This window comes from Ochotona curzoniae, unplaced genomic scaffold, assembly GCF_017591425.1.
Source record: "Ochotona curzoniae isolate NIBS_2020 unplaced genomic scaffold, NIBS_Ocur_1.0 scaffold_2453, whole genome shotgun sequence".
Lineage (NCBI taxonomy): Eukaryota > Metazoa > Chordata > Mammalia > Lagomorpha > Ochotonidae > Ochotona > Ochotona curzoniae.
In genome coordinates, this window is record NW_024467094.1 from 20,886,935 (window position 1) to 20,899,284 (window position 12,350).

The window sequence follows — 12,350 nt, forward strand, 5'->3', positions numbered from 1 at the left end:
GCATTTTTATGTCTTTTCCTCTTTTTCTCATATTTTCTAATACATGAACTTGGAACATATAATCAAAATCACCTCTAATCTCATCTCAGTTAATACATTTTAAACATAACCATGAATATAGTCTTATTTCAAAATATAACAACTGGGATTATATTCCAGCTACTATTTTGTCCTTTACTTTCTTCATTTGACATACTTGGGACATTTTCCAAAATTATTAATGGACACTTAAATCACCAAATCAAACATATAATTTTAATACCTACATAATACATCATACTGTGGAAACAACATATTTTACTTAATAATTGTTCAATATGAATCACTTTCTAATTTTTGTAGGTACATTTTTATTAGAAGATTTTTAAAATAACACAACATGCCAGGGTAAGAAGTTACATAGTATCATTCAGTAGGAAAAGTGTAGTCCAAATGTATCTTAGCACTAGGTGTAGTACCTGCTTGTAAAATGCAAAGCACGTCCGCAGCTTCCTCCAAATACACTGGACTCTCAAAGAGTTCAGAAGACTTGAGAAAAAACTCTCCATTGGATTCAGAAACCTAAAAAACAAAAAACAATTCTATTAAATTCAATAATGTGGGCAGTGGGATAAGCCACCGCTCATGACAATTACATCTCACGTCAGAGTGCCAGTTCAAGTCCTGGCTGCTCCACCTCCAATCCAACTTCCTGCTACTGCAGCTGGGAAGGCAACAGATGATGGCCCATGTACTTTGGTATCTCCCTTACAGAAGACCCAAATGCAGTCCTAGGTTCCTGGCTTCGGCCAGCTGCAGACATTTTAGGAGTGAAACAGTGAATGGAAGATGTCTCTATCTCCCTCCCTATCTACTCTGCCTTTCAAATAAATAGATACATGCATTTATATATTTATACATATATTACATACACTTAAAATATTAATAAGTTTTGGTAATGAATTAAGCTCATTGCTTCTGAAATTATGTTGAGCTCACATATCATGTCTCTTAAAATGTCAATTATCCAATTCTCAAAGATTTATAAGGAAAATGGAGTTAAAACTCAGAGCAGCAGAAACACTCTCTAAATTCTACATAGTGCTAGAGGGGAAAAAAAAGACAAGCTCCTAAATAAGAAAGTCACTTATTTTATTACAGCCATTAAGTGATGTATTAAAAAAAGATACAGAGCCAGTGCTGTGGTACAGTAGATTAAAGCTGTCACATGCAGTGCCAGTATTGTAGATGGGCACTGGTTCAAGCCCAGGCTGCTTCACTACCAACTGACACCTGGGAAAAGCAGGGGAAGATGGGCTGAGTGCTTAGGCTCCTACACGAAGTTCCTGGATTCAACCTGGACCAGCACAGGCCATTGAGACCATCTGGACAGTGAAGCAGCAGATAGCAGATGCCTGCCTCTCTCTCTCCTCTCTAATCCCACTTTTCAAAAGAATAAAATATATCTTTTAAAGAAATGTATAGGAAAAATTTGGGTTGAAATTAAAAAGTAATAGTATAACAGGAGAGAAGAAAATTATAATTTGTGATAGAAATTTTACAAAAATTTGCAATATATCTTAAAATCTTGACCTAAAACCAGCTAAAGCACACTACTCAATGTCCTCAGTACCTATTATTAAACAAAAACAAATCAGCCATCTAATTTGTAAGGCTAGTCAATCACCTTACTTCCAGTTCAACTTTAATACACCCAACTCATTGTTACACACGAAGTAATTAGGGCTCACCCATTGTCTAAATAAATCAGTTTTCAAGTTATACTTCACTATTCTAATTTATGGGGGAAATTGGATCCTCCAAGAGTATTATCAATCTCGGTAATCCATACAAATCTGGAGATAAATTCCTTTGGAAATGTCAAGGGACCAGCCCTGTGGGCTAGCTGGCTAACACTCAGAATGCCAGCATCCCCTGCGGTGCTAGAGCAAACCTCAGCTCCTCCATTTCCAACGCAGCTCCCTCCTGATGTGTCTGGGAAAGCACAAGACGTTGACCCAAGTGTTTGTACTCCTGCACCCATGTAAAATACTGAAACGGAGTTCCACGAAACTGGCTTCAGCCTGGCTCAGCCCTGGTCACTGCAGCCATTTAGGGTGTGTACCAGCAAAATGAAAGGTATCTTTGTGTAACTCTGCCTTTCACATAAACAAGATTAAATCTTTAAACTAAATAACATCAAGATGACACTGTATGGGAGCAGCTATCATGGTACAGAGGGTGAAGCTGCACTGGAACATGCCCAGCACCACGCAGAGTGCCTGGGATCAAGCGATGCCTCTGCTCGGATGACAGGCAGCAGGTTCTGGTTCAAGTGTTCGGGTCCTGCTATCTACAGAAGACGGGGGGATGTTTATAGCTCCCAGCCCTGGCCAAGCCCAGGCCCACACCGTATGGATGCATGAGGAATTGGAAGATAGCTCGTTTGCTAGCTCACTCCCTCTCTTTTTCTCTCTCTCTTATTCAGTGTCTCTAAGTCACTCTACCTTTCAAGCAGAAAAATAAATAAAAATTCATTTTAAAAAAAAGGAGAAAAAGAAGGCATTTTATGGACCCCACAAAAAATGGAGTTCCTGTGACAGAAAATGTAGAATAGGCATAAATGAGAGATATAGGCATAAATGAGAGACAGTAGTAATTGTATAATAAGACTGAAAACCCTAAGCCTTTGAAAGTAAAACGTGTCTCAAATAGAAATAGGAGTACAATAGGATAGAATGTGCCTTGCTGCTCTGGTTTTCACAGACATCACATCATGAATACCCTCAGCTGTGCTGAAATTACCTTGTTCATGATGGCCAGCAGCTCACTCAGCACCAGCCGCAGGCGCCGAGGAGAGTCGCTGTGTTCAAACTCCAGTGTGAGTCCGTGCTGGAGCTGCGACACCAGGATGCTCTCTCCACTGCCTCCCCCGAGCTTATGCCTAGTAAATTACAAACACACAATAGCAATGACCAGGACATTTGTAAAAAAAAAAAAAAAAATCATCTTCTTAAAAATGACCTTATTTGAAATCGTCAACGAAACAGCATATCAATTTTAAATGTTTTCTATGACTCGTGAAGTATCACTTAGTTTACCTATCATTTTGGGGACTCACAATCTACAAATGTAAAGACTCCCTCACAACCAATCGCTAGCAATGGCTTTCAAGAGGACAGCAGTTTAGTCCTAGATTCACACAAGGGAAGAAGAAACACAACACCCACCTGGAACCTTTGTGAACCAGCGAAAGCTGCCCAAGTGGAGAGTTCGCCAAACCCTTCCCACAAAGTAACTGCCTTCATAAATTCAATCCACCAGCCACAGAATATATAACCCAACTTCTCTAAGACATTCTATAAGAAGTGAGAAGACACTAGAATTTTAACCATAAATGGAAAAGACCTAAGTAAAGCTGACACTATCATTCTGTTCTCTGGAGGAGGTTCTGCAAAGGAAAACCATTGGACATTCTCCTCCCAGGTAAATTCAAGCAAATCCCAACTTGCCCGTCCTGTTAACTCCACCTTACCTAAGCTGCTGTTCCTTGCTGGCATCCTGTTCTAAAGCGTGGAAGTCCACGGACAGCAAGGCCACGATGGAGTTGACGGCTTCCACTCCAGACAGAAGGCGGAGGATAAGCTTTTTATCTTGAGCCCAGCTTTGACTCTGGTCGGCAGGAGCGCAAAGCGCCATCCGCACCAAACAGGGCAGGAGAAGCCTGAGTTCTGGGTCACTGAGCGAAGCCAGGCGCACAACATCCACCTTCTGCATCGCCTCAAAGGCGAAAGGGCTGACAAACTGAAGGCTCGAACATTCAGTCATCATCACTGTGGATCCTAGTGATAAAAAAAAAAAAATGTAGGGGTTCAACTTCCATAGATATGAATACCCTCTTTTTAAAAATATCTGATCCCTACACCATTCAACCTTGGTCTGTCTGCCTTGGTTCCTCCCACCACATGGGTAATAATAACACAGGGGCTCTCCGTGCCTCCCCCAGCCCAAGGAATCTTCTGCTCTCAGGAGGTTTTCAAAGCTTGTTGTAATCGTGTATCTGGCACACAGTACTAGAACTAGGTAGTGGCAAAGCCCAAAGTTTAACTCTCACCTACCAAGTGCTCGTCCACGCCCTCCCCAACAACACCTGTCCCAGGAGCGCCACAAAACACCAGTAGCTGCCCGCAGCACAGAGGAGCTAACAGCAAGTGCCAACTAACGGCTGCCTCCCTCCACACGCCTACTACCCCACTCCCCCGCCAGTCCATCACCTGGCTGGCCACAAACCAGGTCACACTCAGGCTCCCTGGCTGCCCTGTGTGAATGGGTCAAAACCTCATGTGTAGGCTCAACAGAAAAAGCAGCGTGCCACCTAGGAAGGTGCTTGCAGTCTGTCCTCAGGAGTCGTCAAACTTCCCGCTACGACCCTCCCTCCCCAAACAAACACCCCAAAAAGCCAGTAAGCCAGTGGACAATTCGTCAAAGCCATTTCCTGCTAAGAACAACTGAGCAGCCCAACCGTGGGCACGGGGCGTGGGCAGGAATGCCGCTCGGCTTGCCAGCGGGAGGAGCTGGGCTTTGAACACCGGGCTTGGACGGCATGGGGCAGGGACATCCAGACCCGCGGGCTCACAGGGACTTGCCCCGGAACAGGCATAACACAAACCGAGAAAAGCCCAGCCGGCAGCCGACAAAAGCGCTCACGCTTCGTACCTGAATATTCTACCCTCCAAGCCTCACGGGCCCCCACGGGAATTCTGCGTCCAAGAGGCGGACGCGGCAGAAATCGAGAGCGCGGTCCGACGTCGGGCCTAAGCGGTAATCTGAGTCCCCAGACCCCAGCGGTGCCCGACTCGACCGGGGACACCCAGAAATCAGACGCCGGGGCCGAGCCGGTGGTGGGCTAGAACGGGGGCGGGATGGGGACGCCGCACCGGAGGGGGTCGGGGAGCACCCAGGCTGCAGGGAGGGAAAAGCCGAGGAGTCGTTTTCGACCTGCACCCAGTTCCTTCATTCATCCCCAGCGACTGGCTCCCGTCGGCCACCGTACTGAACTGAGAGGAAGAGCGGCTGGAGGAGGAAACCCTGAGAGGACGGCGACGGCGCCCCGGTGCGCGTGCGCGGCCCCGCCCCTTCCTCCGGGCCGGGGTTCGTGGCCCGGCTCGGCCGCCACTGGATTAGAAGACGTGTTCTGGCCTCTTTCCCGAGTCCGACAGCTGTGTCCTTTGGACCGGCTCACTAGTCCCCTGGGAACGTCGGTGACTTCATCACAAGATGATCGTGGCGTTCCAATGTCGTGACGTATGGAGAAAGTGTTGACGTTATCCTCTGCTCCTGAGCTGAACCCCTACGTAGTCCAGTTGCATCTCTGTCTTTAGCTCTTTCCTGTGCCCACCTCGCATACAAGTCCTAGAATCTCAGGTGGTAGTAGAAGAATTTAGAACATAATCTGGTCCCAAGACTGCATCTTCCACCAGCACCGTCCTAAATCCACAATGTTCCTTTCAGCCTTGGGGTTCTGTTGAGACACTGTTGGCACTTCCAGAGCTAGAGCCCAGACCTTCTCCAAGGCCTGCAAAATAGCCAGTAGTCTGCATGTGAAGAACCACTAGCCTCTATAGTTCGTCATGCTGTTTTCTTGTTCCTAGTTGGATCCATGTGTATTTACCCAGGACTGTGCTAGGTGGAACTTGGCAGCATCCAGGGCCATCACAGATGAATAATCTCTTTTAAAATAAGCTCTGACATTTAACAAATATCCGCAAAGGAAGGAAAGGAGAAATATATATGTTGCAGTGTTTCCACCTGACCCAGTAAGACATTTCACATTGTGACCCAGAGGTCAGGTGCACATGTATTCACACAATTTATAGGTCAAATTGTAAATGTGTATGCTGTACAAACATATGTAACAAACCCAAGTTTACATGAAAATAAGACTTCAATATGGGATGCACAAACTCCATGCTGTGACATCTCTGCTCACCACATACAATGAGTTGCTGACTTACAACATTGTCTTTCTCAAATTAATAGTAAGGAATGACTTGTTTATTCAATATTTGTTAAGTCCCGGGATAGTACTTTCTATCTGTTACCTGTTTTAATCATTTAAGGGCAGTAATATTTTCCAATTCACAATTATGGAGATTGAGGCTGTGAGAGCCTAAGAACTTTAACTCTCTTCCTATGGACAGCCATTCTATAGGAAGACTGTTAAAGGAAATAAAAAATTGGTTTGGGGGTATGAGTGAGGGAGAATGAATGGGCATTAACAAAATGATTTTTAAAACCTTCCCAAAACAACAATACACAATAAGCATTCTCTCCATCTTGGCCTACAGGGAAAAGAAAAATAAAATTCAGCATAAATAAGGTAGCCAGATGTCACAGTGATGAGTACTGACACTCAGCTAGCTCTAAATCCCACCTTTCTCCTCTGGGAATTTCAGTAAATAGCCCCACCACTTGACGTTCCAGAAACCTGGAAGTCATCCTGGCTTCAGCCTCTGCTTCTCAAGTTACTTCAGCATTGAAAGTCTTTCAAATCATTGGGGGAAAAATGCTTGCCAATGAGATACTTCTGTTTATAGTTACAAAGAACACATATACTCCAGGTGCATAAGCAAGTAGCTGCATCAGAAGTGGGGCAGCTGGGTTCAACAAGCATCTATCCTGGCTGCAGCACTACAAGCAGCAGCTTAACACACTAGACCAAAATTCAGGCTTCCCAACAACTGCTAAATCAAACTTTTTTGTTGTTCCACCCTCCCCTAAACTAATCTTCAAACTTTTTTATTTAAACATTTTATTTGGGAGCTGGCGTGGTAATCTAGCACCTTAAGTCCTTGCCTTGCATGCACCAGGATCCCATGTGGGCACTGGTTCTAATCCCAGCTGCCCCACTTCCCATCCAGCTCCCTGCTTGGGTCCTGGGAAAGCAGTTGATGATGACCCAAAGCCTTGGGATCCTGCACCTGCGTGGGAGACCTGGAGGAAGTTCCTGTCTCCTGACTTTGGATTGGCGCAGCTCTGACAATTGCAGCCACTTGGAATGTGAATCAATGGATGGAATATCTTCCTTTCTCTCTGCTCTTCTCTGTATATCTGACTTTCCAGTAAAAATAAATCTTTTCAAAAAATTTTTATTTGTGAGGCAGAGAGAGGGGATAAAATCTTCTGCTCACTTCTGCCCTGAAAGTTCACCTATAGCTGGAACTGAACCAAGCTGATATCAGATGCCAGAACTCACGGACTGAAGGGCTTGAACAACTATGTGCTGCCATTCAGGGTGCACATAAGTAGGGAGCCATATCACAGCCACAGGAGCCAGGACTAGAGCCAAGAGCTTCAGTGTGGGTTGCCGCATTCAAAGTAGGTTGTGCCATCCCTACTGAATCAATATTTTTAAAAGATTCATTTATTTTGCTTGAATGTCAAAGTTACAGAGAGAGAAGAAAAGACAGAGAGAGATCTTCCATCTTCTGGTTCCCCCCCCCCCCCCCCCCCCCCGCCCCGCCAAGTGGCTGTAAAGCCCAGAACTGGGCCAGACCAAAGTCAAGAACCAGGAGCCAGTAGTTCTTCCAAGTCTTCTATATGCATGCAGGAGCCCAAGGCCTTGGACCATCCACCAAGGCTGCATCAGAAATGAAGCAACCAGGACTTGAATTGGTACCCAAATAGGATGCTAGCACTGTAGGTCAAAGACTAATTTGCTGTGCCACAGTGCTGGCTCCTACTCAATCAATTTTTAAAAATGGCTTGAAACCCTGAACCCTGCACAACAGCCTAGTGGCTGAATCCTAGCTTTGCATGCACTTGGGTTCCATGTGGGTCCTGGTTTGTGTCCTGCCTGCTCCACGTCCCTTCCAGCTTCTTGCTGGTGACCTTGGAAAGTAGTAGAGGATGGCAGAAAACCTTGGGGCCCTGCACCTGTGTGTGAGACCCAGAGGAGGTTCGGGGCTCCTGGTTTCTGATGGGCTGGCTCAGCTTTAGCCATTGCAGCCACTTGGGGATGAGTTAGCAGACGGAAGAACTTTTTCTTTTTCCTCTCTGTAAATCTGACTTTCCGATAAAAATAATAAACCTTAAAAAAAATTTTTTTTAAGTGCTGATGCTTTTCTATTTCTCTTCTCGAGTGACACATAACAATACAAATTAGCTTTAACATTTTTTAAAGGATTTATTTATTTTTATTGGAAATTCAGATATACAGAGTGGAAGAGAGATAGAGAGGAAGATCTGTCCATTGATTTACTCCCAAAGTGACCATAACAGCCAGTGCTGAGCAGATCCAAAGCCAGGAGCCAGGAGCCTCCTCCGAGTCTCCCACATTGGTGCAGGGTTCCAAGGCTTTGGGCCGTCCTTGACTGCTTTTTCCCTGGCCACAAGCAGGGAGCTGGATGGGAAGTGGAACTGCCAGGATTAGAACCGGTGCCCATATGGGATCCCAGCACATTCAAGGCAAGGACTTTAACCATTACACTATTGCGCTAGGCCCAAATTAGCTTTAACATTGAATAGATCACATATCACAGTTCTCAATGTACTATCTTACATAACTACCACTTTGTGGTTAAAAATGCTTGAGAAGCAGACAACAGGGAAAAACTAAGTCCATTACCATTTCTAATCACAGAAAGTTATATTTCACCAATTCTCTGATACTTTTTTCACATTTTGACATCTCAAAAGCTGGGATGTCTGAGAGATGTGTGTTAAACTTTCCTTGACAGCATTTTAAAAAATATTTATTTTATTACAAAGTCAGATATACAGAGAGGAGGACAGAGAGGAAGATCTTTTGTTCATTGATTCACTCCCCAAGTGACCGCAATGGCCAGTGCTGTGCCGATCCAAAGCCAGGATCCAGGAACTTCCTCCAGGTCTCCACATGGGTGCAGGGTCCCAAGGCTTTGGGCCATCTTCGACTGCTTTCCCAGGCCACAAAGCAGGGAGCTGGATGGGAAGTAGGGCTGTGGGACTAGAACTGGCGCCCATATGAGATTCCAGTGCATTCAAGGCAAGGACTTAAACCACTAGGCCACTGCGCTGGGCCTGACAGCATTTTTTTTTTTTAATGTGGCACATAAAATAATGATGTATTAATACTGGTGCCTTTGATTTGACAAAATGTTACATAGTTACTGTATTTTAAGTCCAAAAAGAACAGTCTGTCTTGCATAAGCTTTCTCCTATGACTGCATTCTTTTTGATTAGTTCTTTTCCACGTAGCCATTTTTCAATCAAAACAGATAAACAAAAAGGAATAAAAGAGTATCACATTAGAATATCTACTACTTTTTAAAGTCTGTTAACTTTATTGACACCAATCATGAATCAGCCCAACTACTAAAACACCTTCTGCTTCTGGGTGAAATTCCATTTGCTTATGGCACAACTCAAAACACAATTTTCATGTTTATTTTTAAAGATTTAATCCATCGATTTGAAAGGCAGTTACCGAGAGGGAGAGAGATTCTTCCATTGCTTCACTTTCCAAACAGCAGCAACGGCCAGGGTTGGGCCTGCACCAAGTCAGAAGCGTAGACCTTCATCCAGGTCTTCATGTAGTGCAGGACTCCAAGGACTTGGACCATCTGCTGCTGCCTTTCCACAGGTGGGTGAGAAGTGGAGCTGCTGGGACCTGAACTGGCACCTGCAAAGTATGCAACATAACAGGTGGCAGCTCTACCTACAACACCACAATGCTAGCTCCTTCAGCTGGAACTTTAAACCAGTTAAAACCAGTTTAAACTTTAAACTGCTCAGTTCTTAGATTTTTTTTTTTCATCATTGCTGGATTTTCTCCCCACAGTTCCTACTGTCCAGAATGCCTCTTTTTCGTATGTAATAAACCCCCTCTGTCTAGTATTACCTTAAGAAGCCTACCCCTGACAGACCACCCACCCTTCTCCATGTATCTTCTAATTATACCCTGTCCCTCTGTCAGTCATATTACCTTATACCTGCGCTGCAATTAGAACTTGTCTGTATCTCCTGCCACAAAATACTTTTGAGAATAGGGGCCACATTTTTTCTCCTGACACAGTATGGCACTTGAAATTGTTTCGCTGAGGGACTGGTACAGCAGCTTAGCAGCTAAAGTCCTCACCTTGCACACAACAGGATCCCATGTGGGTGATGGTTCTAATCCCAGCATTGTGACTTCCTTTCCAGCTCCCTGCTTGTAGCCTGGACAAGCAGTTTAAAGACAGCCCAAAGCATTGGGGACCCTGTATCCACGTGGGCTCTTGGCTCCTGGCTTCAGATCGGTTCAGCTCTGGCTGTTGCGGTCACTTGGGGGGTGAATCAGTGAATGGAGGATCTTCCTCTCTGTTTCTCCTCTCTATATCTGACTTCCACACCCCCCCAAAAAATCCTTAAAACAATGAGTTTGCATTAGTAATAAAAACACAAAGATACCAAGAAAAAAAATATTAATAACCTGCTGAATCATGATTGCAGTACCCATCAATGTTAGTGCCATCAAAACTTAATGAGGTTTGTTACTGTGTCTTGTTAAGTGCTGCACCATTCGTATCACTTCTTATCCAACTAATTATAGTTATACAAGTATGCTTCCTAGTAGGTGGGGGCTTAAGATCAGAGATATGCTATCTCATAATTAGTAATTACTGCAAAAATGTTTCAGTGAAATTTTTAGTTCTTGGTCATCAACTAAAATTTTCTAAAGATTTATTTGAAGGCAGATAGAGGAATAAAGGAAGAGACAGGTTTTTTTATCCACCGGCATGCTCCCAAATAGCTACAACTGCCATGCTTGCGCCATGCCAAAGCCAAGAACCAAGAACTTGGATCTGGATCTCACACATGGGTGGCAAGGATTCAGCCATCATCCGCTGTTTCCCACGTGTCAGCAGGGAGCTGCCCTGGAAGCAGAAGCAGCAGCACTCTGGCAAGGATTGCCTATCCTACACTAGGCCAACCCCTACAATTTTAAAGTCTTAAAATTTGGAAAAGTTGCCCATTTTCACTCTCCTGGGTTCTTAGCTTTTTCACAGCTTTTCTGAAGCCCTATTGAAGTTCATTTCAGATCATAATTCATTCCATGGCATAACTCAAGTGGATGTGAAGATCTGAGCAACTAGCTCCTTTGAATCAGTTGGCTGCCATTGTCAAAATCTACCATAAACATGTTATTTCACATTTGAGGTTCAAGATCCTTGAGGTAACTTTTAATTGTAGTGGACTGGGACACAAGGGAGGACTAAATATTTTGTATTTTATCCATCCTTACTCTTGCTTAAAAAAAAAAAGAGGAAAGAACACTACCAACTGACTTAAAAGTCCTTTTTGTTACTATTAAGTGTCTATTTTTAAAATTTCTCTGAAAGGCAGACTAAACTCTTCCATTCTTTCACTTCCCAAATCCATGAGGACTGGGATTGGGCAAGGCTACATCCCAGAGCCAGGAACTGAATCAAGATACATCATGTGCGTATTAGGGGACCAACTAAAAGGTAGACATTAACAAGAACCTAAAATGAGCAAAGGAGCTGGCACTCAAACCCATGTCCTCCAGCATGGGAAGCAGGTGTCCCAAGTTGTGCCTTAACCACTGCATCAAATATCCAACCTGTTTTATCTTGTAAGCTTCAGTTCCTTTTGGATTTGATTCTTCAAGAAAAATTATTTCAATTATGGAGAGCAAAGAACAGAAAAGGAAAGATCTTTAATCTGCTGTTTCACTCTCCAAATGGCCACAAACAACTGGATATGGGCTGATCTGAAGCCAAGAGACAACAGCTTCTTCCCAATGTCCCATGTGGGTCCAGGGGCCCAACTACCTGGGCGATCTCTTCTGCTTTTGCGGGTCACCAGCAGGGAGCTGGATTGGCCAGAGCTGAGCCAATCTAAAGCCAGGAGCCAGGAGCTTTTTACAGGTCTGCCACAGTGTTGCAGGGTCCCTAGGCTTTGGGCTGACCTTTTCCAGACTTCAAGAAGAGAGCTGGATGAGAAGCGGGGCCGTATCTAAAAGGCCACAAGAACAAGAAGAGAGGCTCATGTTGAGAAAACAAATGGGATAACATGCAAGGCTCTAGGTATTTATTATCTATAGAGTAAGTAGTAGCCAATAAGTGTTTTAAACAAGCAAGTAAAGACCAAGAGTGGACAGATCAACTTACAAGTATGCTGAAGTGGTTCAAAGTAGTTTTGTTTAATATTTATTTGATATGGCATTTGATAATTTAGACCACCAGCTCAACTGAAATGGAAATGGTTTTACACATATTTTTATTAGAGACAGCTCCTATTTCTTGAGTGCTCCCAATTGCCTGTAGTATTTAAGCCTGAGTTAGACCAAAGCCAGGAACCAAACACCCAATCCAGCTCTCCCAAGTGGG

General features: G+C 44.2%; 1 protein-coding gene across 2 annotated transcripts in view; it reads right to left on the reverse strand.

Moving 5' to 3' along the window:
* The window catches only part of INTS2 (integrator complex subunit 2), a 48,787-nt gene extending 38,667 nt beyond the window's left edge, over nucleotides 1-10,120 (reverse strand). The window contains exons 1-4 of one of the 2 annotated variants that reach the window (XM_041000678.1): nucleotides 9,919-10,120; nucleotides 3,515-3,790; nucleotides 2,785-2,923; nucleotides 459-561 (exon numbers count right to left, since the gene is read on the reverse strand). In XM_041000678.1, the coding sequence (XP_040856612.1) occupies nucleotides 459-561; nucleotides 2,785-2,923; nucleotides 3,515-3,790; nucleotides 9,919-9,938 (538 nt within the window). In that variant the 5' untranslated portion in view covers nucleotides 9,939-10,120. Of the gene's footprint in view, nucleotides 1-458; nucleotides 562-2,784; nucleotides 2,924-3,514; nucleotides 3,822-4,695; nucleotides 4,876-9,918 lie in introns of those variants that run through there. The other variant, XM_041000679.1, reaches the window with a different exon arrangement.
* Nucleotides 10,121-12,350: the final 2,230 nt, after the last annotated feature.